The sequence below is a fragment of the Amphiura filiformis genome, chromosome 8, assembly GCF_039555335.1.
Source record: "Amphiura filiformis chromosome 8, Afil_fr2py, whole genome shotgun sequence".
NCBI lineage: Eukaryota > Metazoa > Echinodermata > Ophiuroidea > Amphilepidida > Amphiuridae > Amphiura > Amphiura filiformis.
In genome coordinates this window covers 252,468-279,578 of record NC_092635.1, presented here as the reverse complement: position 1 = coordinate 279,578, position 27,111 = coordinate 252,468, and the positions used below count along the sequence as shown (strand labels likewise).

The window sequence follows — 27,111 nt, the reverse complement described above, 5'->3', positions numbered from 1 at the left end:
TGACCTTTGACATTTTTCAACAGCGCCCTCTATTTTTCAAAAATGTGCCATGGGCCGTTTTTATACTGGGCCACTCAATTTGACTTAGTTTCCTGAGCATTGTTCCGACTAGTATCCCGTGCTAGTTGTAAAAAGTATTGGTAATATGGCGCAAATCATTGGTATGTATATAACTAGTAAACGCAGATAAAACTACCCATTCAACAAATCGAAGAACCAACCAACCAACTAACTATAAATAACCAATTTTCTAATGAATAAAATAAAAAAAAAAAAAAAATGTAGATATTTATATAGCGCTTTATGCCGTAAACAGCCTCAAAGCGCTTTACATTTATTCCGCCGTCATTAGAATATGTCGGAACCACGTTTGCAGCCTACAAGTGGCGCAGGGTCCATCAGTACAACGACTGTGACTACCCCTAACAGCTTCCCATTGCACCTGGATGGGGTGATAAACTTTTCATGACATAACAATCTAAACATTGACGACTCAATTATTTTATATCGGTATCATTCGGGCGCTTTAAAATATCAAAGAAAGCCGCTTGCGTTAAAATATCAAAGAAAGTAAGGAAACCTGATCGGGATGTATTAAAGCAACGTTATAATGTGGATTGCCACAAGGATCAGGAGTTGGCCTCAGATTACCTTGACTAAATCGTGCAGTTACGCTCTTTACTATATAAAAAATGAAATAAAATTTAAGTCACCTGATATGTTTTTCGTAGGCTCTTTATCTTGAGCATCCAAAACATGACTATAATTAACATATTCGCCTTATTCAAGAGCTCAAACTATAACTAGAGAGTGTTGTATCTGTTTACAAGAAAGCGAATAACATCACATGACCTACTTTACCTGTCTATACTCATAACCAATCGTCTAAGGCAATGATTTGTTCTTTTATACAAGTATACCAATTCATGCTGTTAATACAATTTTGCTAGAGCATGCTATGTAGAATAGGAGTCATATTTGTCGCCCCCAGTAGATTGCTAGTTCCTATATTTCATCAGTACCGCACATCGTGATGACTACAAACATTACATATAAAGCTAGACGGCATTGGCATTCGGAAACATTTCGCCAACACACACGCGTGTGTATACGTGGTTTGATGTTTCTCCGACGCCAATAAGGGAATATCTTTTACAAACTATACTGCTCTGCCATTAAACACGTTTAGCTTTTATCTTCGAGGCACTAACGTCATATTAAGGATAGATACTTGTTAAATTACATTTGCAGAATTGGCTAAGTGAATATGTCCCTGGAAGGTTTTTACTATCTATTTCGGAATATATCACGTTTTGTAACACTGATATATTGACAGCACTGAAGTAAGCAATACTTGATTTAATTCATCATGGAGACTGAGATTCTGGAATCCTTCTGTAAGAATCGGTATTTAAATCTAACGATGATGTTGCAGCAGTCTGCTTCAGGTAAGTTTCGTAATCTTTACAAATTTGTCAGGTTTGCTTTACTAACCATGAAAGACCATTTGCTTTCGCGTTAGATCCAGACCCAGCGTAAAACAATGTGTGAACTGTAAGCATTATCAAAAATGCAATCTCGTAAATTATTGCAATTTGGTGTAATTGTTGGGTTTACTGTTAATTTTCAAATTTACAGAACTGTTTTATTTGGCAGTGAAGAGTTTGGTTCTTTGTGCCTTTTCTCATTGACTTATTTACCAAACTAAAAGTGACTAATAAATTCATCACTTACAGCAACGGCTAAATAAAGCAACAAGTAAAAAATGCCACTCAACGCCAAATGTTTTAGTTACTAGCAAAGCAGTATCAATCAAAAAAGGAAATAAGATAATGGAGGCTCTAATCACCGCGCACATTATACATCAAAATATGAAAAAATCTTTCAAGATAAGCATTTATATATAAATCACAAAAGATTAGTGTTAACACAAAGGTAAAGATGATATAGAGATTGAAACTCACACCCGCTAAATGATTGATGGATGGCGATAAATCCATGAATCTGGTGAGCAATTACGCCAGCTTTACACTGACAATTTAGGTGAGGGGAATATACTCACGCATTCTGACATACACCTCACACAAAAAGTATCTACTCAGTTTTAAAGCCGCCATTTTGGAACATGTTATGGTCACAAATAAGACCCAGACCAAAATCAGCTGCTACCGAGAATTTGATTAAATAGTGCAGTATGGCTATCAATCAAATCACGATACAAAATCATACAAGAGTAAAACTACTACATTAGAGATTACTACACAGATTTCCTTTTACTATGGTTACTTAGATAAGCCTGGAGATCTGATGAGATTGCTTTGATGGTCTCAGTACTTGATCCAAGATCCGGCAATGTCCAAGATCCTGTCTACCACAGTTTCAGTCCATGTCGTGAAGACTATGTTGTCATCATCCTAGCTGCTATGCTAGTGTTTTCCAAATGGTATTTTATGTTGACCGTAAGCTCCTCTGTTGGAGATCTCTTGAACAAGCTATCTACTCCCCTTGACAGTCAGATACACAGTTCGTTGATGGAGATATTTTAGTCTGTCGCTTCTTTGAGTCGACAGAACAATCGAGCACTATTGGTTTTCACTACCGCCTTTGGCGTATTTTATTCTCTCCAACACACACAAGAACCGCGAACCGAAGTTTGAAGACTTAATTATGGTATTTTTGTACTACTACTGGCTAACATTTCACAGTGTTAGCTCTAAACCTCTTATATTACAGCACATTACATCATTTCTAACTAGCTACGTCGCTGCTCAATGAAGACTCTGAAAAAGGTAACTTTTTAAGCAAATGTCAAACATGACAGAGTCCAATATCAGTATACACGCTGCTATAGCCCATTACATCACCATAAGCCAATTCATTGGAATTATCAACCTGTGTAAATGGTTACTGTAATAGCGCCACCATTTCATTCTGCGAAAATCATGATCATTCTAGAAACCAACATAGCGATAAATGTCAGAACCAGTGAAAAACTTTTGTTGTTGTTGTTGTTGTTGTTGTTGTTCTTTATTTTAACATCTGATTTGAAAAAATCCATTAACAGACAACTGAGGTTTAAAGCCAGAAAATCAATTATCGTCCAATTCATAAGTGACAATTAATGAGATTGTCAATGGGATATCATGGCACGTCTATCCGGGTGAAATGAATTCATGCATACCCAGTCGCACTCTTTCTGTGTTGTACGGTGCCCATTGCAATCTCGTCAAGTGTCTCTTTTGATTTGGACGATACCCGACTTTCTGCCCTGAGATCCCCGTCGTTTGTTGCTCAATTTTCACAATATGATGTGCCAAATTAAATAAGACATCTTACGTCCGTAACAACATGTATATGTCGGATTTTATTGCACATCTTATGAAAAATGGTGACTTTTAAGACTGCACGACTGAGAACTTACTTTTTGTGCGAGGTGTACGATTTATGCTCTGTGATTTTTATATTTGTATTTCTGAGACTGTAAAAGAAAACAAGAATAACGAACCGCATGTCCTTTTTTCGGTTCCTTTGTAACTGTGAAGGATGAATTACGACAAGCTTCACTTACAGTTCTTTTGTAATAAAGCTTATGTTACACCGATGTATTCATCATAAATTGATAGCAAAACATGAATACTGCAGGGAAAGAATCAGAAACAAACAAACACTAGTAGTGAACTTTGCACATACTCTTCAATCAAACACTTCATCCTTTTCTTTACACATGAAACATGGTAAATATAAACATTTATGAGAGCATGTGATAAGGTGGGATCAAATACATCATTTGCTGAGCTTTATTTGTTGCCTAAACTTGTCTAACTTTGCAACAACAATAACAAACATAATATCAGATTGTTTAATTCTGGAAAAAAGGTTAGCCTTTGTGCAACAATCACAAGTGAATGTTCTTTAATACGCCATTAGGATTAATCTTGCTTTACAAGATAGTATGTTTGCAGATTAAGAAGTTCCAAACAACAAGCAATACTGTTTTAACGGTATGCTGTCGGAATGAAAACAAGTTGTCGACAATTTGTATATGTTTCCAGACCGAAGGCGTACCCGATGAAACTTTATTACTTGTTAGAATCCAAAACACTCCAAACACCTAAGTAGATCGTTCCATTGGCACTGTAACAGTGCATTTTAATCAAATCATCGCCTTGAACCCTTCGACAATTATACCTTAAGATATTCAGTACCTTAAGGTATACCGTATATTTTGAGCAAATGGATTAGGTAACAATCTGTCTAAAACCTCGACCAGAAAATAACAATATAATGTATATTTGTCAGATGCAGTGTCTTCAATAAAACAATAAAAACAATAATAACTGATATTCAAAACATAACATGTAGTCATGTACTTATCCTTTAGTTGGTAAGAATTCTGCAATCTCATTGGTCAAACACTACTTGGATAAAAATCCGTATTACCTGCGTACTCCACATTAATATACAGGCAGGTAATATTTCCCGCATACCGAGGAATCATGGCATGTTGCATATGGGGATCGACGCTAAGTCAGATACCTTGTGAGCAAACGCAAAACTAGCGCAAATGCACAGGCATGGACAATTCCAATCTGTGTGTTTATTAATCTTAGATTTCCCGTATTACCTGAGTACAGCCTGTCTCAAAACAAATTGTGCAAGTGAAAAGCTCCCTCTATGTTAATTAGAAAATACCATTGTGACATAATGCTTACATCAACGTCAAGGGCGTAGTCTTAGCTCTCAAATGCCGTTTGTTCTGTTCAATGTGCTTGTTTTAATCTCGAGATATGTGCTTAGTTAACAACGAAAGGGTAAAATCACAATTGTGCCACTTTTACTAGGGAAGATCAAGAGGACTGTACATGTAAATCAATGATATCATCAAGTTTATCAAGAGTTCCTTTGTGAATTCAAAAGAACGCATCAATTAAACAATAAAAATAGTTTCAACTGTTTTTACTGTTTTATCATGATACAGGTATTATATGATTCTCTTTTTCCACTTAAAACAGGTTAAAAGAATATACATCATTATAGGTTAAAAGAGAAATAGATATTTCACATTCTGCTGTAAAATTAAATACATGTGCATTTCAATGATTTTATCATGGCAAATACTGTTTTCTTTGTCACTCAAGACATGTTAAAAGACAAATATTCAAACTTATAGGATAATGAACGCGTATTATTTGTTGGGAGAGAAATTAAACAAAATAATGCATGCGCACTGATGTTGATGCGTCTTATGCACGAGCCCGAGGGGGGGGGGGGGGTGCATTAGACGCATCAACATCAGCTATCATTGATTTACATGTGCAGCCCTCTTCCATAGTAAAAGTGGCACAATTGTGATTTTACCCTTTCGTTGTTAACTAAAGATATCTCGAGATTAAAACAAGCAAATTGAACAGAACAAACAGCATTTGAGAGCTAAGACTGCGCCCTTGACGTTGACGTAAGCATCATGTCACAACGGTATTTTCTAATTGCCATACAGGGCGCTTTTCACTTGCACAATTTTTTTTGAGACAGGCTGTAGTCATAACAGGCGCGCGTCTGCATAATATGACTAGTGCGATATCCTAAGACTCGTGAGAATACTTCACGTGAGGCATGCTGCACTGTTGAAAAGCAAAGAAGAAACTGTTATATTTTTTAGTATAACTATCGAACTAAATTCCTTCAGCAAAGTTTACGAACAAATCGGACACAGGACACAGGACAAAGTGGGATAAACATCCCTCAACACACTACCCCCACACACCCCTCCCCTACATGTTAATTTGTTGATTATATTTAGATTGAACTTTAGTTTCCGTCCAATGTGGCTATATACTCACCAATTTCTTACAAATGTACTGAATCTTTTTTAGATGATTATTTTAAACAATCTCCGAAATAGTGGTCAGAGTGATTTTAATATTTAATCCAGGTGAACAAATTCACATTAAATACTGCTTCGCCTTTAAGCTGTATCAATCAATATCGATCCATGCATAATATCATTCAAGGTGCGTTTCGGTAATGTCTCACTCACTTAACGCCCACATACCTTCAATATGTTAAGAAATCACCATTAATAAGTTTCTCGGCTTGACCACTTTAATATTTACTCAGTGTTGTATAATTATCTTAAGATGATCACATAAAATGTAAATTATGTGACGCTTCTATATCGTCGTTACTTATGAATACCTAAAAGCATTATAGAAATTTAATCTGAAATTCAAATCCATTATAATTCACTTGTACTTAGATATTTTTTGTTTTACTTCTGCTTTTCATAAGTTAAATTATGTGTGTCTAGCTTCAGGCTCAATATAACAAGTCAAAAGTCTACATTGCATATCTTCGTGCAATTTCTACAAAATAGTAGTGAAAAATGTCAGATAATTACGAAAGATCTCCTTTTTGAAATAATATTGAATTCAAAAGTTAAAGCCCCCCTTAAAGATGACAAATATTCATATTATTATCAGAAATATTAATGAAACACTTTCAATTTTCCTCTAGGATTTTATTAGCTCATCGAAGCACCATGCCCAACCTGGTGATTATTGGTAACATTTTGCCATCTTGAAAGCAGAAAATGAACGAAAACAAACTCATGAACATCTGACATTTTGGAACATGAAGTATACCTTGATTCCACTTTAGTATATTCTATTCCAGAAATGAGTTTTCTTTAAATTCCTAGGAATCACATAACATAAACAACAAAACATACAATGGAAGTAAACAAATAGCAGTAATAGGTTTTTCGACTAGACAGTATTTCATGTAATATTAACTTAATTATCTTTAGATGACCACATAGGATGTCACATTAGGGTATCGTTGTTACTCAAAGAAACCTGATCTGAGATTCATATCCATTATAATCTACTATGTCTTGTTACTTCCGCTTTAGTGTTTAAGGTAATGTGTATCTACATGTACGTGTAACTTCAGGTTCAATATAACAAGTTAAAAGTCTATACGAGTGGATATTCATACGTAGTGGTAGATAAAATGAAATAAAGTTTTAACTTCAACACTACACAATTTTTCGCTCACCTGGAACGTTTTCACTAGTCCGACTAGCGTCTTCAGCAGATGGTGATGCTGTGATGATATCTTGTCTACAATCGGGATATTCCTCACTGATGATACAGATGATACTAGTTACATTGGTGAATCCGCCAGGAAGCTTGAGAAAAGGCTCAGCGAACACAAGTCTACTGCTGGCAGCTCCAAATCAGCGGTCAGGGAACATGTTGTAAGATCCAAAGGTCACCAGATTGATTGGGAAAACGTCAAGGTGCTCGAAAGGGAACAAAAAGAGTATTCCCGGAGAGTTCTTGAAGCCATTCACATAAGGACTCAAAAACCAAGACTAAATCGTGATCAAGGACTTGAAATAGACCCTACTTGGGATAACCTGCTGATGCCCAGGGGGGGGGCTCTACATCGTAACATCCTCTGACGTCATTCTGTCAATCATATGACGTCATCAGTGAGGAATATCCCGATTGTAGACAAGATATCATCACAGCATCACCATCTGCTGAAGACGCTAGTCGGACTAGTGAAAACGTTCCAGGTGAGCGAAAAATAGTGTAGTGTTGAAGTTAAAACTTTATTTCAAGTTAAAATTCTATTCTCCGCGGAAGTAGTGATGTAAACAGGATTAACTACCATAGCGATAGGTAAAAACAATTTTTTGAAGCATTGCTTTGTACTATAAGTAGGCTGCATTCATCACCTGTCATGTCTGTGTATGTGTGCAATCATAGATTGAACACAATACCGCTCTTTTCGAAGACACTAATCGTACATGCGAGTGAAACATACATGGACTCTGCATCATGTGGAAATTCCATAGAATTACAATTCAGGTCTTTATGCCTATTCTTTGATAATCAATGGTGCGATGTAGAGTTACAGCGTACGTCTAGTGTTGTCTACGTCTACGTACATTGCGTTCACCTATCGCTATAGTAATTAATCCTGTTACACCACTACTTCTACAGCAAATTGTTGGTTAGAAATTCGTACGAACATGGAATTTTCCCCCGGATCTTGGGCTTAATATGAATAGAAATCACTATTCTAATGTAAATAACAAGATTGGAAACCGGGATATCAATTTAAATTGACCGACCACCCCCGTGTAAAAAAGGTTGTAGTAGCCCAGTGAACACATAACGTTGTACATAAAAGGTTTAAATACCGCATTTGAAAACCTGATGCAAAACATTCTAACATGTTATTTAAAAGTGGACAAAATATTTTGCAAAATGTTTGCAAAAATAGTTTACAATAACATTTTTTACAGTGTTTTTAAAATTTTGTTCTAGTGTTTTTTCATACTAAACGTTTTAAAAACGCTTTTGTGTCCTTTATATAACCCGAAATTTTAATAAAACGTTTAAAATAACCAGTGGACACTAATCATAAAGTGTGGTCATGGAAATTTCCCATAGCCCTACAAATTCAACCTTTGAATGAAGAAGAATTGTATGGATCTCGTCAAGCGCAGAGGACATGGTTTTGAGGGACACGCCAGAAGTGCGGGCTAAATTTATGGTTAGACCTATATTCATACCTGTGAAGATGGACCAAAGAAGTGTTACAGAGTGTTCCAAGTTTGAGCTGTAGGATCGCAGCTACATGTTTTCAGAGAAGAGCACTTGCAAACCAGTCATTTGTTTGCGTAGCCAAACTATTTCTATAATTGAAGACCGAATTAAAAATACTAGTTTGCGTCTGATGTCAGGACAAAAGCGCGTCGGTGATTGGTTGCTGACCTGCGCAGTACAGAATTTTTGGTCTGGTTGACAGGACGTCATACGCAATTTTTTTTTAAATTCGGTTTTCATGAACGAAGGCTATTTGGATTACACCAAAGTCTTTTCCAAAATGGGAATTGTTTCAACTTCTCCTGTCAAACTGAAGTCTGGTTTATGAAAGGACATGCCTGTCAGTGTAAGTGGAACAGACCAAGGAAACGGTTTTTTTTAAAAGTAAGTTAAGGGGTGATTGGTGCAAATATCACCATTTTAGAGTTCGTCACGTGTGCAATGGTTTTGTTCGCAAAGGATATACCCGTTGTGTTGAAGTCTACAGTTTACTTGAAACAGGATATACGTCAGAGAGCCAGTGTCGTCTTGAACTTTGAGTGCAACAGCACATTGTATCAAGAACAAAAAGCTGTTAACATTAATCTGTTGTAGTAAAATCTGTGATTGTTGTATAAATTATGATTACCGGAGGGGGCACACACATGTAAATGTGGTATGGGTATGTGTGGCGGTCAAGGGTCCCCTTTTCAGGCTCTCCGGCAGTTTCTTAAGACCCACATTTGGATCATGTCCCAGTTTTTTGAGCCTCAAACTCTGACAATTGTAGCTCTTTAGCCGAAATTTGGAAATTTTAGAATATTTTTAGCTCCAAAGGCCAAAGCCTATAATTTGGCCCAATTTTGGTTCACAAGACTCATCAAAAATCAGTCATCAGTTCATCAAGCCCCTATTTTGTCCAAAATCAGTTCTTAGTTCCCAATGTACACACATTGTCTACTCATACTGTACATAAAAATAACCAGTTTTTGTTGACTAATGCAAACAGTGTGTTTCGTTGTGCATCCTTCAGTGAACTTGGGTAAATGTTTTTGGCCGCCTTGGTCGTTCTATAGATCGTAACAATCTTTAAATGGCAACATAAGACTGGAATTGTATGGCACTTCTAATGTCGTTACTTATGAATATCTAAAAGCACCATAGAAATCTAATCCGAAATTCATATCCATTATAATTCTCTTGTGCTTTAAAAAATTTGATTTCACTTCTGCTTGTCATATTGTTAAGGTTAATGTGTGTGAATAACCTCAGGCTCAATGTAACAAATGTTACAAAATATTAATAGGAAACCAATTATTTAAAAGTTTCATCGATGAATAAAATGTCAGATGATTACGAAATATCTTTTTTTCTGAAATAATATTTTAAGTCAAAAGTGTTAGAAGTACAGCTTAATTAAATTGATTGTAATTTGCAATGAATATAGCGATAGGATATTTACTGTTTACAGTTAGCATTTGTATAATCATATTATGATTCAATAAAGTTAGTATTTTATTAGCCCATCGAATCAACATAGTCAATCTGTTAGTCTCCTGTGATTATTGGTCATATTATGCCTTATTGATGGAATTGAGAAAAAAAGAGAAGAACACTCATTAACATCTGACAGTGTGATACAAATAGCATCCTTTGACTCTGCTAGCATATACTCTTTTTGGTACCAGAAACGTTTTAAAAATTTTCCTTGGAATCGCATTACGTAAACAACCAATGGAACAACAACAACATCCAATGACCGAAACAAATTTACACTGACATGGTGATATTTCTAATGACTTTAATTCTTTTAAGATGAAGCATAAGTTTCATTAAAAGTATTGATCTTGCCACATTTATATTTTACTTTGTATCACAATTATCGCGCCGTAGTAAATCAGTTAAGTGTACACATGTTGTCGTTTTGATTCCACGATCGACTAGATATAAGTGTTGACAAACATGCGAGTTATTACGTACTGTTTTATATGGTAAAGGAGGCTACTATTGGTAAATAATTGTTTTGAAAAACTATAGCTGTCTCGGTATACTTAACAAAATCCGGGGAGACTCGACTACACATGGAGTCCAGAGCTTAGAACTATCTAAGTAACGAATCTGTTAAGTTAATACCATCCTTGAATCTAAGGCTATAGAAACTGTGAATATGATGCCTTCAGATACATATAAACCTCATGTTTGCTAACTCACTGTGTAATTTATCACTTTCGGGTACGTTTATCAATAGAAGAATTATAGCTCGCGTGAAGATTCATACCTTTTCAATAATACCTGGTATTTTAGTATGATTTGATCCTGGGGTTTGATAAACATGACCTGGTATTTTATTGTATGTTTTAATAAACCTAGTGTGGGTGTCGGTCTATTATAAGCTATTGCTTTTAAATATCAGGGAGAGAGTTGTATATCTAATTCCAACAGAACACGACATGCAAATTAATTTAAACTTCTCTGCTTTGTTTGTTGTATTCATACAGCTGCTCTCTCTCTCTCTTTATTAATATCCACATTCAAAGGAAACGTCGTTTTTAAATAATATGGATTTAGAACACTATATACAGGGTGTCCCAGAAAAAATTACCGGGTGAATGAATTTGGACGTAAGTCAAGAAATAGACATCAAAGTCTAAGTATCTAAACATCAGCGTGTAGCCCATCTTATTCTGCATCATATACGTCAATTTTACTGGAATCGGTTGACTGATTGCGAAGAAATGAGCGATTACATAACACATGCGTCAATTCACTTCATTCCAAGTTTGAAAGAAAGATAATTCAACATAATGCGCACTATACTGGTTACCCGTCAATGGGCTTCATGATTTGTTCTGTGAAATCCTCTTCGTTCTTTTTAAACAATCTGTTTCTTGCAAAACATTTAATTAGGTTTTATTCAAATTTGAAAATTGAAAATGAAAGCTTGCATGTAAGATGATGCTCGGTACTTGTAAATATATGTTTTCGTTAATGTTGATATAAAGATTGTTGCATAAAGAATTATTGCATAAAAGAATTCCAGCTGGCTTAAACAATTTCTCACATCACACACATTTAAGTTTATGGACTATTTCGAAGAAATTGTAATGCAAAGTTTAAATCTTTTAAAACTTCAACATTAATGTTGCATGGTATCAAAAATCGCATGTCACGTAAACTGTATTAGCTCTTGATCATTGTCATTCTTGGCTCAAATGTTCTTTGGAAAGTTAAAATATAACATATTTGCACAACCTAAATAATTAAAGTTGGAAAGCTTCCAATTACAGAAATCAAAGTTTTCTCGGACAAACTGTTATTTATCTTCAGTGAAAGCATGAATAACATAAGCATCACACCGTCGGATTATAAAATTGATAATATGGACTAAATTTAACGAGATACACAAACTTTAGAAAGCGGTGAGCGAGTATGAAAAAAAGCGCCAGTGATCAAACTTGGAATGAACTGCATTGATGCGCACATTATGTAATCGTCAATTTCTTCGCAACCAGTCAACCGAATCAAACAAAATTTTCGTATGTGATGCACATTAAAATAGGCTATGCGCTACATTTTAAATTTTTTGATTCTAATGTCCACTTCTCGACTTACGTTCAATTTTATTCACTCGGTAATTTTTTCTGGGACACCCTGTACATTGATGCTTAATACTGATTGCGTTGCAAATTACCACGTTAACTTTCATGATTTTATCCAATTACCGATAATAACATCTTAGGCATCCTTTTAGTTTATCATAACATTGTGATTTAAGACCAAATCGGCGTTTCGGGAGAAACCATGCATATAACGCTACCATCTGCAATAAGACCCCTAAAAAGAACGTAAGCATCAGTATATCACGTTAGGAAACAAATAACTTGTGGAGAGTACACTTGCAAGAATAACATTAAGAAATAGTGTATATTCACTGCAACGGGTGTTGATGTAATTATGGATCATTGATGTAGTGATGGAGTCACTGTGATTACATTATACCTGATAACTGAACTGTTGGTCTCTGATTGTACAATTGATGACATAAGAACCATGAAGACGGATAACTATCTTTCATGTACATGTGCCTTTCCGTGTCCAAATTGGTGCGTGTGGCAATGTTAGGTAATTGTGATACTAGTGAAGGTAATATAGTAATGGATTGTAACACTCGTGTTACCAATGTCTTACTTGTTAATGCAAGCCAGGATTCCTAATAGGCTGCTCGAATAAGAGCTTAGTCTAGGGTGGCAAAATAAGGCCAAGGTGACCAACATCGTAAGCTATAGCGTCAATGCTGCAGGACATTCACACTTACCTATCAACTGGCTGACGGTGTAGGGGCCTAATCATTTCATCAGACAGGTCGTAGATTAAAAATTTGGGTGGCAATCAAGACCCCCTTTTTTGGCCGGCTGATCAGTTCTCTAGACCTCAAGTTCAGAATATAAAATAATAAATAAATACATTTTGGATTTATATAGCGCCTTTTTCCAGATCTTAGATGACTCAAAGCGCTGTATTCGCTGGCATGGTGAATCATCACAATCAGCTAGTCAACTAGGCCGCGGCCGGTTGCAGCGCAAACCTATCCGAACTTAGATTGTAACATCCACCAAATTCTATTGGTTGAAGGAAGTTTTTGGTAGCCAAACAACTTATCACCGATTTTTGAAATATAGTTTTGTAACATGTCCTAAATTTTAACTAATTTAGGTGTTTGGAAATATTCGCACTTTGGTGTTTTAGTGTATGTTATAGGTAATAGGACATTTGCCTAGTTAACGTCACTGTGTGAAAAATAACCGGTCAATATTTAAAGTATTCTCTGAAATTCTAGAAAATATAGTTTTGTAACATGTCCTAAATTTTTAGCTAATTTAGGTGTTTGGAAATATTCGAACTTTTGTGTTTTAGGAAAGATATGTAAACGACAGATAACACCAAAAAATATGAAGAAATTATTTCCAAAGCGTGTTAAGTCTGCAACCATTATGCTTCTCATTTTCAAGAATGCTGGTTAACAATAAGCAGACTATTGTCTCATTTCGTAAACAACAGCCCACACAGTATTGGTACCTGGCGTTTGCTTTATAATCGTTCATCCAACTGAAACTATAGTACCAGCTCATTGCTCATTACACAGGTAAAACAGAAACATGTGTAGTGTGGATTTAACCAGAGAAGATCTGATTTAATCAGTTGAGCTGTTTTCAATGAGTGTTATCTTGGTTTAATAGCTTTTAATGGGGTTTAAGTCCTGCAAAGGTCGTGGTGAATTTTACTGTAGACATGACTGCATCATGAATAGTCTACTTCAAGATTGAGGGCTTCCTGTGTATTTTGTGAGAACAAAGGGCATGTTTGAGATTTATGATAAAGCAAGTTCTTGTTATGGCTCAGTCTTAATTCAATAACGACATAAATGAAACAACGTATGATATTATGTGTAAAGCACCTTTAATATGTGAACAAACTGAAATTTTAAAATACGGTACAAAGTTGAGATGTGTGATTTACGAAGTGCAATATAATACTTCTACTTTGTATGATTCATCCATAAAAGTCATTGAACAGTGGAATTACAGAATCATTGCTGAGATGAGGAAATACAAAAACATGTGAAGAAATACTGAGCCAAATAAGATATCATGTCAGTTCTATATTGGGTATAGATTTGTATAGATTTCAAATATAGAAGCGGACAATTTTGTCAATTGACAATTTGTAAATATTTGAACACTGGATAAGCAGACTGGATGAGCAGATGACCAGATGCTTATTTCATTTGCTACGCGGATGTGAATATCTCCATAATGACAAAAGTCAAAACTTCCAAGTTTGACCTATTTTGAGGAACCGATATTATGTATGTTTGAGCTCATGTAAGTAACGACATTTTGCATAATATTTTGCAATCCGTTGGTCCCCTTTAACACAAGGCTGTGTTTCCGCTAGGTTGCTCCACAGAAAATAATGTACGAAACTGGGTCTGTTTTTCAAAAATATATCGAAATACATTTAAATTAAAAATACAGCGGGGCTTGATGGGTATCAAAATATCTCCTCTATTGAATAAACTAAAGTTTCGTAAACAATCAATGCACGCGTTTTTCTCGTGTGTTAATCGTAAACATTTACAAAGCTCCCAAGCCTGAGCCGTATTCTTTATAATCCTAGGCATTGGCCAAAAAAAACCCTGGCAATCTACATGAAAAATTAAGTCGCGCTCTCGGACAGAGTCCAAAAGCCTGCCAGGAGTAGAAAATATGTTCCTTTCCAATGATTAAATCTCATCGTGAATGTCAGATATTTTTCCTGATTTTAAGGGGCATTGTGAGATATCACAAAAATGGCGCCCTCAATTTTGGCCGATGTCCAGCTTTAAATATGTACATAATGTTTGTCCATATTTAATAAACAGCATCTCAAATAGTTAAGCTTTCAGCGTCTTGCGCTCACAATATGTCTCTTATTTGTAATATTACATATTGTTGTCTCTGAATTAGTGCTCCGTAGGCTCTTTATGTAACAAACATATCAAATTAAGACAAATTTTCTCATCGCGAAATCTCTCAAGAAAGCCCATTACAAGTTTCGACAAATTTTGTAGTTACAGGCAGAGCCATTTTAGGTCGACACATTATTGTTTAATACCAAGATGTTACCCGTAAAGCGTTAATTGTGAACGGGACAAAATTTTCCAGGTGTACACAATTATTCCGTACACACTTGTTCGCTCCCAGATTGCCGGGATTGTCAAACCCGCGAATATTTTAATTTTGGTTACTTATGTCCCGGTATTTTAAGCCAGCGCCAGTTTGCCCCACAACGGTGGGTATGGTACTGATGCGAATTTGATCAAGATTTCAGATCTCAAGTATTGATGCCTGTTGGTACACACAATCTCCACATGCTTCACTGGAGTCCAATAAATCGATTGATTGAGTATAAGGTTATGTATAATGTAGGGGACAGGTTAAAGGAGCTACATTATTTACTAAAACAATTATAGCTAAACCACTATAGCTAAATATATCAAGGAAAGAACGAACTGCAGGTCTAGGGTGTGCCTTATGACTAGTATACATGTAGATATACTTGAATATAGCTATTTGCTTCGCCCTTCAAAATAATATGGCTAAGACCAAGAAGACGAAGATAGTGTAGCAAACTATAAAAAATACTATTTTTATGGGATTTTTCTGTCCGACCAGCTACGGCTTTGCAATCGCCCTTCGTAGGGCCTGATACAGCACAATCGTGTCTCTCATCCAGCACGACGTCACGAAATCAGAGTGTAATCTTTCTACAATCGATTCCTGACTTGAGTTGTGCAAATTGAAGTTTACAAAATATTGACGGATTAGGTTGCTGCGATCTTGTCTGATAAAGACACACTGTACTCATCAATTATAATGTTAACTCAAATAAGATCTGTATTCAACTTAAAAGATACTAGTGTAGAAATTGCTATTGCAGCATGTATAGAATGTATTGTGTAGTAATAATTTATCAAAAAGTTTTAATGTTTTAAGATTTTAATCGCGTTCATGGTCGATAAAATCTTTGACCTCGATTCGTTAGTTTAGTTGCTATGGAATTCATTTAAAGAAATTCAGCTGGTTGTAGGATTCATTGGAATTGGGAATAAAGGGCTAACTCACGAACAAAGCGACTACTATTCGGCATGTTTGTACTCTGTTACATATTCAAATAGTATTGAAAATGTAAATTCTATATTGACATTACTAATACTTAGATTTTTTACTGACTATCATAATACTAAACACGGCGTGTCCGTCCGTCCGCGCGCTATATCGCGTTCGCGCGGTTCGCGTTCTCGCGGTGCACTATCGCGGAGTCTCAATGGGAGTGTGCGAGGAGTACAGTTCGCGCATTGGAAAGCATTACAGTGTGACTAACAGGTGCATCTCATCTCAATAGGCCTATTTTCAACACATATCCTCCAACTAGCAGGACTGGGCTTGGAAGAGGCGAATGATGGGTTTCCAGATTATGGGTAGGCCTACCGAACTACCGAAGAGACGCATCATTGAGAGACGCATTTCATAGTAGTTTAAAAGGTCAGGGCAGGTATATGGGTAACGGGTGTTGGGTAATTAGAAATAGGCCTATCACGAGAACCGCCCCACCCGAGAACCGCGAAATCTAGTTTAGTATAATACTCGGCCCTATTAGCCAAACAGGGTTTTACTACCATAATAACGTTTTGTAAACGACCTATGGCGAGCAATTGAATTGACCCGTTTACAACGTACCATACAGTTTTTGCAACCGATAGCAAAAGACATTGCTATACAGGGTGTAACAATAAAATTTGTACAATTTTGAAAATATAATGACACAAGTATGCCGCTTATTTTGTGGTTTGATATTTATATGTCTATCAAGATAATTTCTTTATCCACCAGCTAAGCTTTGTTCCAATAAAATCGACGGTATAAAAGTGAAGATATGGCCAATTATGTAACCTAGTCTTAAAACCGCTTGGGCCACTTTTATCTAAAGTGTTGCAAAAGTGACTGAATAGAGTTGAACCATGGACGATGCTCTTATGATAGGTAGTTTTAAACAATGGGGTATTCGTAGAGGTAGAAATAATTACATAATAGAATATCTCCTTAAGGTTTTGAAAGTCACAACTAAGCACTGACATAACAACCTCATTTACTAGAAATCGTGGCTGCAGCTCAACAACTCCAACCCCAATTCACGTTGGAAGAGTGTATTTTTATGGTTGTGACATTCGGTAGCACATGGAGTCAAGTAGAAACCATACGATTGTTTATAGCTCATTTTCCAAACTCACGTCTTCCATCAAGGCATACAATTACATATATGAGAAGGATGTAGAATTTGTTAACAGAAATGCTGGCAATAGTGATCGCCCAAAAACAGCTAGAAGCCCAGCTGAACTTAATTTCAAAATCTTATTGTTTTGTACTTATGGATGCACAAACTGTTCTCAGTTTTACCAATGATATCTCAGGGATATCAGAAATTACTTCATTTATAAGATAATTTGAAAGACATTTCATGACTTCATTTATAGATTTTAAAGAAATATCATATTATTATTAAATTCATGTTAATTATATGAAGAAACACCACTTATAATTCTTTTGTGTCACTTCTTTGATATTTAATGCACGATAAGCATATCTACGCGGTTCAAACTTGATATGCGCAAACATAGCAAAAGTGGCCCAACACGTTTTATGGACGTTTTAATTAATCGGACATAACTTTTAAATCCAAGCTTGTAAAGAAACCAACTAAACACCTTCTTTTAGCCAAGACATTACTGATTGTATTGCATATAAAATTTGTGCCATAACTTTTTAAGTTTTTTCCTGAGAAGTCAAAATGCAATTGTATAAATTTTATTGTTACACCCTGTAAAATGTTAGTACGTTACAAACCTTTTCCACGAGAGTCAAATAGAAAAGATAACATGAACTGTGATAAATGAAAATAAATAGCAGGTGATGTAAATAGAAGATCACCCCTATCAGTAGACTTAGGTTGTATATAGAAATGCGCTTTTATAAATGCGCACGTGACCAGATGGCCAGCGCCATATTTGCATTACATCACTGTCAATCACTGAAATGGCGATCATTGAAGGAGTGGCTACAGTTGTGACCTTGTTTCGTGGCTAGCACTGGCAAGGAACATTGGCTGGAGGTTCGATGTTATAAATTTGCAAGGATAAATCATGGATATCAAAGGATCATGATTATTGCACACTGCACAGCACCCCCATGTACAAACATAACAAATGTTTATTTATTTATTTTTATTTATTTATTTATTTATTTATTTATTTATTTATTTATTTATTTATTTATTTATTTATTTATTTATATATTTATTTATTTATTTATGTATTTATTTATTTATTTATTTATTTATGCAACGAAAAACGAAAACCCTGTTCTATTTTGAACAAATTGGGAAACAAATTTTTCCTGTACAAATGAATGCCGACCCCAAATTTATTTACAGATTTTTGTGATTTTTTGGGTTATTTAAAACATTTAAAAAAAATACCAACCGACCGACAGACCCTACTTGAAAGGTCCGTTCGCCCGTAGAACAGGGTTTCTCTCTTTCTCGCCTTACTTATAATTTTATAAATATTTCCCCCCCTTCCCTCAAAACCACCCCTCCCCCTTTTACACTCATAAATTAATTGTTTTTTTGCTAACTTTCCCCTTCCGTGTAAAGTAAAACTTTATAAGCCGGTTGAATCAAACTGAACAAACTAGCTGAATAAACCTCAAACCATGCATCACATACGTGATTGTACGTCAAATTGTCATATAACGTATGAGCGTGATGTATAGTATACGAGTCTTCCTCAACATCTTCCAGCCGGGATGATTAGATCATGTACAGTCATCTACGTGTTTATACTCTAAATTGTACGTCAAAGGGTGACAAAGGGTGTACAGAATTTGTTTTTTTTGTCCATTTGCGAGCGAATGAGTAAGTTAGAGTTAAGGAGGTCGGGCGGGGACATCTAGCCTATTAGTTTGAGAGGGTCATTATGCCGAAAAGGGCTAAAGTTATAGTTTCCTCAATTTACGTTATAATTAGAGTTAAAATTAGGGTCAGAGTTATGTTCATTGGCGGCACTAGGGGGGGGGGATACTTATCTTGACTCCCAAATAAATAAATCCATGACCCTTCCTTCCGAAGAAAATGACAGCCCCTAAGTTCCCTACGTGCAAACATTATCAAATAACATCATCGGCAGCTACCCAGTTCTGACCTTAATGCCAGTAAGAATCACATTTCGTCATCAATATGGCCAATTGCCACGCCCATTTAGCACGGAAATAATGAAATATAACTTTTTAAATCAGCTATATCTAGCTTTTCCGTCATAATTTTATTTTTTCCGGAATGGAAAATCCAAATAAAGAGTTTATGTTTCGGGTCAAATTATTTTGCCCTTTGCAATCAATGCCACTATTTTGCAAAGCCAATTTTCCTTGTAACCTGTCATTTTAGCCTATACTTTTGCGTGTGGAATTTGTGCACATCCGGGTACCTTACATCGTTGAACACGGTATGGCGACTTGTAGATGTCACGTGCGCATTTATATATGCGCATTTATATATATACCCGAAGTCCACTGCCTATTAAGGTTATTAATTATTTTGTTGTGATTTGGTAGTTCACAGCATCTTACGAATGGTAGTGAGCTTTGGTAAAAATTGCATTGCTCAATTCATAGCGAGCGTGTAGAAGAATTAAAATATCAAGATATACTTTTATAGGTGCTGCGGTTCTTGAGTTACGTTGTGAAGAGGGCTGAAACAACAACACTTTTGTAAAACGTACATAACTAATTAACAACATTAAATTAAGCAAGTTTGCAGAGTATACGATTTGTAGAATGAACTTTTGCAAAACATCAAGGTGTTAATTTTTAAATATATTGATCTAGATAATGAAAATCGATTTTTAGGTTGCTTCGACCAACAATACCTCGTCTACCCTTAACAATAATGGTCGCGACCGTTCCTAACAAGCTAAAGCGGCTTTATTTTGGTTTCCTGTCCATACCCGCTCTTGTAGGTTTCTACAGTTTCTACAGACTTAGTTTTCTGAGCATATTGTTCCGACTAGTATCCCGTGCTAGTTGTGATAAGTATTGGTAATATGGCGCAAATCATTGGTATGTGTAACTAATAAACGCAAATAAAACTACCCAATCAACAAATCGAAGAACCAACTAACCAACTAACTATAAATAACCAACCAGCTTCAGTATGGACATATTATCTAATGAATAAACGTTTCATAACATAACAATCTAACCATTCACGACTTAATAATTTTACATCGGTATCATTCGGGCGCTTTAAAATATCAAAGAAAGCCGCTTGCGTTAAAATATCAAAGAAAGTAAGGAAAGCTGATCGGGATGTATTAAACCAACGTTATAATGTGGATTGCCACAAGGATCAGGAGTTGGCCTCAGATTACCTTGACTAAATCGTGCAGTTACGCTAGTAATGTCTTTACTATATAAAAAATGAAATAAAATTTAAGTCACCTGATATGTTTTTCGTAGGCTCTTTATCTTGAGCATCCAAAACATGACTATAATTAACATATTCGCCTTATTCAAGAGCTCAAACTATAACTAGAGAGTGTTGTATCTGTTTACAAGAAAGCGAATAACATCACATGACCTACTTTACCTGTCTATACTCATAACCAATCGTCTAAGGCAATGATTTGTTCTTTTATACAAGTATACCAATTCATGCTGTTAATACAATCTTGCTAGAGCTTGCTATGTAGAATAGGAGTCATATTTGTCGCCCCCAGTAGATTGCTAGTTCCTATATTTCATCAGTACCGCACATCGTGATGACTACAAACATTACATATAAAGCTAGACGGCATTGGCATTCTGAAACATTTCGCCAACACACACGCGTGTGTATACGTGGTTTGATGTTTCTCCGACGCCAATAACGGAATATCTTTTACAAACTATACTTCTCTACTATTAAACACGTTTAGCTTTTATCTTTGAGGCACTAACGTCATATTAAGGATAGATACTTGTTAAATTACATTTGCAGAATTGGCTAAGTGAATATGTCCCTGGAAGGTTTTTACTATCTATTTCGGAATATATCACGTTTTGTAACACTGATATATTGACAGCACTGAAGTAAGCAAAACTTAATTTAATTCATCATGGAGACTGAGGTTCTGGAATCCTTCTGCAAAAATCGGTATTTAAATCTAACGATGATGTTGCAGCAATCTGCTTCAGGTAAGTTTCGTAATCTTTACAAATTTGTCAAGTTTGCATTACTAACTATGACATACCATTTGCTTTTGCGCTAGATCCAGACCCAGCGTAAAACAATGTGTGAACTGTAAGCATTATCAAAAATGCAATCTCGTAAATTAATTGCAATTTGGTGTAATTGTTTGTTTTAATGTTAATTTTCAAATTTTATTTGGCAGTGAAGAGTTTGGTTCTTTGTGTTTTTTCTATTGACTCATTTAGCAAACTAAACGAAAATATTCTGCGACGAAAGCGATCGCGAGTCTTTGAAAACACGCATTAGTATCGTTTATTCTTTCATTGCTTTATTACATAAAGGTTCTTGTTAGTTTGCAATGTTGCTATATGTTGTATAGTTCATTTATTACCTCTACTTACCATGATAAACCAGCATATAGCAACGTGCAAGCTACAGTTAAATATTTTCGAACATTAGTATTCCGTGTACTGTTGTACGTTGGTTCGTTTTGTAAAACCAGAAAATCTTTACAAAATCATCAATAACGTAATAACATAATACGCCTAGTTACGTAAGACATTTTCATAGTGCCAGCCTAAATCTGCATACGCGTAAGCTACAGTTGAACTATTTTTGAATTTTGGAAGAAAACAAATATATATATATAAACAGCATATACCGTGTTTTAATAGAAATATTTGATATGTTCCATTCTTAGTCAGTGGGAGTGGTTTAGTTCGTAGATACATACTCTGATTGGACAATCTCATGATTTTGAATGGCGTCTATCAGGCCGTAGACGACCCTACGTCATCATGAGTATTGATATTTTATGCAACAAAGCATTATTAAGTTCAACTTTAATAAAAAAAAATGATTGCAAAGTTTAAAGGGAAAAGAAGAATCACACATCGTACACTAGCACAATTAATCAAGACTTTACAATGGAAACGTAACATGCACACAAACTCAGGATATACCTGCCTGTGCGGGGAAGTGAACTGAAGGAGTATTTCTTAATTCTAGTATCAAATTATTATGGTATGTGTCAGTCCACGATAAAAGCGTATTCACAAAAGTTCAGTTGATTCCGATTTTGCGTTTACATGTCCCATCTTACACCTAGTAGGATTTTGCCAAATTCATTGTGTTTTAGGAGTTTGAATTAAAATCTTAATTGGGCTTCTATGGGGGATTTAAAGTCACAACTTATGACTTTAAATCCCCCATGGAATACCACATTTAAGCGGCTAAGATACATGTAGTATGTGTGTTTGGCTTAAAAACTCTCCTGACAGTTGTTATTAATAATCATGATAATAGTTTATAATACTGTATTTGGCAAAGAATAACCAAATTAAACTTTAACTGAAATCGTATATAAATGCTTTAACAGAACATAAATACAATTGTGACTATATTTTTGCCAAGCGAATGAATCTGCAAGATTTTTTTGGACAGAAGCATTATGTAGCCAGAGATTTCAATCTCAATCTGTTTTTACAAAATAGGGTGAGGGGTGAGGCTGTGGATCACGATATGCCCTCAGCACAGACTTTACAGCTTAAGAGTGCACACCTTAGACATTCCATAAATGACCTTCGCAACCAGGACTAGCTCCCCAATTTTCGTACGGGTTACAATGAGACAATTAGCAGTTAAATTCCTTGTCCAGGGAAGTTTCAAGCTAGCTTAAATTTTGCACCAGAGCGTACTAAACCATCGCCCGGGTTCGAACCTGTAACCTCTTGTATCATTGTCGAACGCCTTATCGATGAGCGAACTTGACTGCATAATTAATAATATGAATTTGATATTGGTGTTGTATCATTTTGCAAAATAAAATTACAATGGCTCCTGATGAACAAATGTTCGTATTTTCTGATGTAAAGGGAATGTCTAAGAACACATGTTTGTCATTGTATAATGGGGTCATTTCAATGGGGTCGTTCAATATTTACGATAGGGAGGAGTTTTAAGGGGAACGCGAATTTTCTTGTCGATTTTATTTGTCAAAACACTGGTGTAAGTATTGAATGAACGGTGAACTATTTTTCTAGAAAATAGTCTGTTTGTAATTTTGTAAGTTTGTAATTTCATTGATGCTGCAACATTTTGCTGAAAAAAATATCACCAGTGACTAATAAATTCATGACTTACAGCAACGGCTAAATAAAGCAACAAGTAACAAATGCCACTCAACGCCAAATGTTTTAGTTACGAGCAAAGCAGTATCAATCAAAAAAGGAAATAAGATAATGGAAGCTCTAATCACGGCGCACATTATACATCTAAATATGAAAAAATCTTTCAAGATAAGCATTTAGATATAAATCACAAAAGATTAGTGTTACCACCCAGGTAAAGATGATATAGTGATTGAAACTCACACCCGCTAAATGATTGATGGTGATAAATCCATGAATCTTTTGAGCAATTACGCCAGCTTTACACTGATAATTTAGCTGAGGGGAATACACTCACGCATTCTTTATATGACATACACCTCACACAAAAAGTATCTACTCAGTTTTAAAGCCGCCATTTTGGAACATGTTATGGTCACAAATAAGACCCAGGCCAAAATCACCTACTATTTTATTAATTAGTGCAGTATGGCTATCAATCAAATCACGATACAACATCATACAAGATTAAAACGACTACATTAGAGATTACTACACAGATTTCCTTTTACTATGGTTACTTAGATAAGCCTGGAGATCTTGATTGGAGATCTGATGAGATTGCTTTGATGGTCTCAGTTCTTGATCTAAGATCCGGCAATGTCCAAGATCCTGTCTACCTAAGGGAAATCCCCTGGTCGATCACAGTCTCAGTCCATGTCGTGAAGACTATGTTGTCACCATCCTAACTGATATGCTAGTGTTTTCCAAATGGTATTTTATGTTGACCGTAAGCTCCTCTGTCGGAGATCTCTTGAACAAGCTATCTGCTCCACTCGACAGTCAGATACACAGTTCGTTGATGGAGATATTTCAGTCTGTCGCTTCTTTGAGTCGACAAAACAAGCGAGCACTATTGGCTTTCACTACCGCCTTTGGCGTATATTATTCTCTCCAACACACACAAGAACCGCGAACCGAAGTTTGAAGACTTAATTATGGAAATTTTTGTACCACTACTGGCTAACATTTCACAGTGTTAGCTCTAAACCTCTTATATTACAGCACATTACATCATATCTAAATATAGCCCATTACATCACCATAAGCCAATTGGAATCATTAACCTGTGTACATGGTTACTGTAATAGCGCCACCATTTCATTCTGCGAAAATCATGATCATTCTAGTGGTTTACAAACCAATAGCGATAAATATCAGAGCCAGTGAAACTAATGTATGATTACAAATTATATAACTTTTAATGAATATTATGGAACATTTTGGGGGCACATGACTTACTTGACTTACTTGACTTAAATGCACAGGCCGGTGTGGCCCTTTGCTCTCTGCCGAGTAAGTCTCCTCCATTCAGTTCTGTCTGTTGCTTGCGTCTTTGCTTCATGTGGGGTCATTCCCAAGTCCCTCTGAATTTGGTCCTTCCATCTGGTTGGTGGACGACCTGGTGGTCTTTTCTTGCTGAAGTCATTAATGTAGGCTTGGTGGGGAAGCCGATGTAGAGGCATCCTGAAGATGTGCCCAGCCCATTTCAAACGTCTCCGGCAGATAACATCATTGATGGAGCAAATGATGTTGAGACTCTGTCTGATGGAATTGTTGCGTATTTTGTCAAGTAGGGAAACCCCAAGCATTGCCCTAAGGCATCGCATTTCGAAAACATCCAGTCTGTGACGATCGGATTCACGTAACGCCCAGGATTCTGACCCATAGGTGGCAATAGGGAGGATGAGCGACTGATAGATCCTTACTTTCAGCGATCTGGTGATGTCATGGTTAGACCAGATGGTATTTTTCAATCTACCAAATGCCCAGGCTGCCAACTTTGTTCGACGTTTAATATCCTCTTCTACTGAGGGCACACTGTTACCCAGAAAGACAAAGTTATTTACTTTGTCAATGGGCATTTGGTTCAGCATCTCTTGGATCGTCAGACATGATCTTGCATTTTGTTGGGTTAATTTTCATTCCCCAGCTGCTGCATGCTTTTTCCAGTTCATTAGTGGAGATTTGCAGGTTCTCAAAGGCCATGTCCATGAGTGTGGTGTCATCTGCATATCGGATGTGGTTAATGCACATGTCACCCATCTGCACACCTGAGCCTAGCTTTTGGATGTCCTTCATGACAAACTCCAGATATAGGTTGAAGAGGCATGGTGAGAGAAGTCATCCCTGTCTAACACCAACTAGTACTTCAAACCAATCGGTGATCTTTCCATTTACCACGACTGAGCATTTGGTTTGCTCATACATTTTTGCAATGAGGTTCACCAATTTGGTGTCTACTCCTACTGATCGCAGACATTTCCAAAGGGCCTCCCTCCATATGGTGTCAAATGCTGCTTTGAAGTCTACAAAGTTCCAGTGTATTGGAATGCGTCTTTCTTTAGCCTTTTCATAGATTTGGCGTACTGTAAATACCGCATCTTAGGTGCCTCTGGAACTCCTGAACCCACACTGTTCCTCTCTCAGATGGTTATCTACAGTCTGTTGTATTCGGTTAAGAACCATCCTACAGAATACTTTTCCCGGGATTGACAAGAGGGTAATAGCTCTGTAGTTGGCTGGGTCCAGTTTGTCGCCCTTTTTGTATACAGGGGTTATTAGACCTTTACTCCAGTCTTCAGGGATTTTTCCTTCAACCCAGGCGATGTTGATGATCTTCAACAACATTTGCTTCATCATGGGTCCTCCTGCTTTCAACACTTCTTATCCAAACCACACGCTTTGTTGTTTTTCAGCTTCTTGATGGCCTCTTCAACTTCATCTATTGAAAAGGGCAAACTTGCTGTAGCAGTGTTGACAGGCTCCGGGATGGAGTTAAGTATATTACATTCCCTGGGGAATTCTGTATTCAGATGTTTACTGAAGTATTCCTCCCAGCATTTCATTACTTCCTCTGGGGCTGTTTTCAGTGAACCATGTTTGTCTTTGGCTGCAGTTTGAACTTTGGTTTTATCACCTGCTAGCTTTGTGACTTTCTTGAAGAGATCATGGCTTATGTTCTTTGCATGGGCTTCTTCCATTTCTTGAACGTCTTTTTCAAGAAGTTTTCTTTTCCACTGCTTCACTTGATATTTGACCCCTTTGTTCAGCTTCCGATAGCACTTCTTGTTTGGAGCTGACCGGTTGTTTAACATCAAGACTCTGGCTTTCCTTCTCAAGTGGCACATTTTCCTGACTTCTTCAGGCAATCCCTTCACTTGGCGAGCCCTCCTAATACCAACTGATTCTTCAGTAATTTTGTTTGTGGTGTCTCTGAACTTAGCCCACAGGTCTTCTACATCAGTATCCTCCAGTTGAAGCAGTGGTTCAAAAATACCACCAATCTTGGCTCTGAACTCTTCTGCAATCAGGGGGTTGGTAAATCTACTGACGTCATAGCTTCTTGGAGTTGTTTTCAGGCGTTTGGTTCTGACTGGTGCTGACACCACTTTAGTGATCACTAGAAATAAAATAAATATACAAAATATACATTTTGTTACGGAAATATCTTCTTTATTTTAACACCCTATTTGTGAAAATCCATATTAAAAGACAACTGAGATTTAAAGAGCCAGAAA

General features: G+C 36.3%; 1 protein-coding gene across 3 annotated transcripts in view; it reads left to right on the top strand.

Annotated features, from left to right (window-relative positions):
- The first annotated feature begins 1,166 nt into the window (after window positions 1-1,166).
- LOC140158474 (PDF receptor-like) overlaps window positions 1,167-27,111 on the top strand; it is a 156,606-nt gene continuing 130,661 nt past the window's right edge. The window contains exon 1 of one of the 3 annotated variants that reach the window (XM_072181569.1): window positions 1,167-1,448. In XM_072181569.1, the coding sequence (XP_072037670.1) occupies window positions 1,370-1,448 (79 nt within the window). In that variant the 5' untranslated portion in view covers window positions 1,167-1,369. Of the gene's footprint in view, window positions 1,449-21,042; window positions 21,428-27,111 lie in introns of those variants that run through there. The other 2 variants (XM_072181570.1, XM_072181568.1) reach the window with 2 other exon arrangements.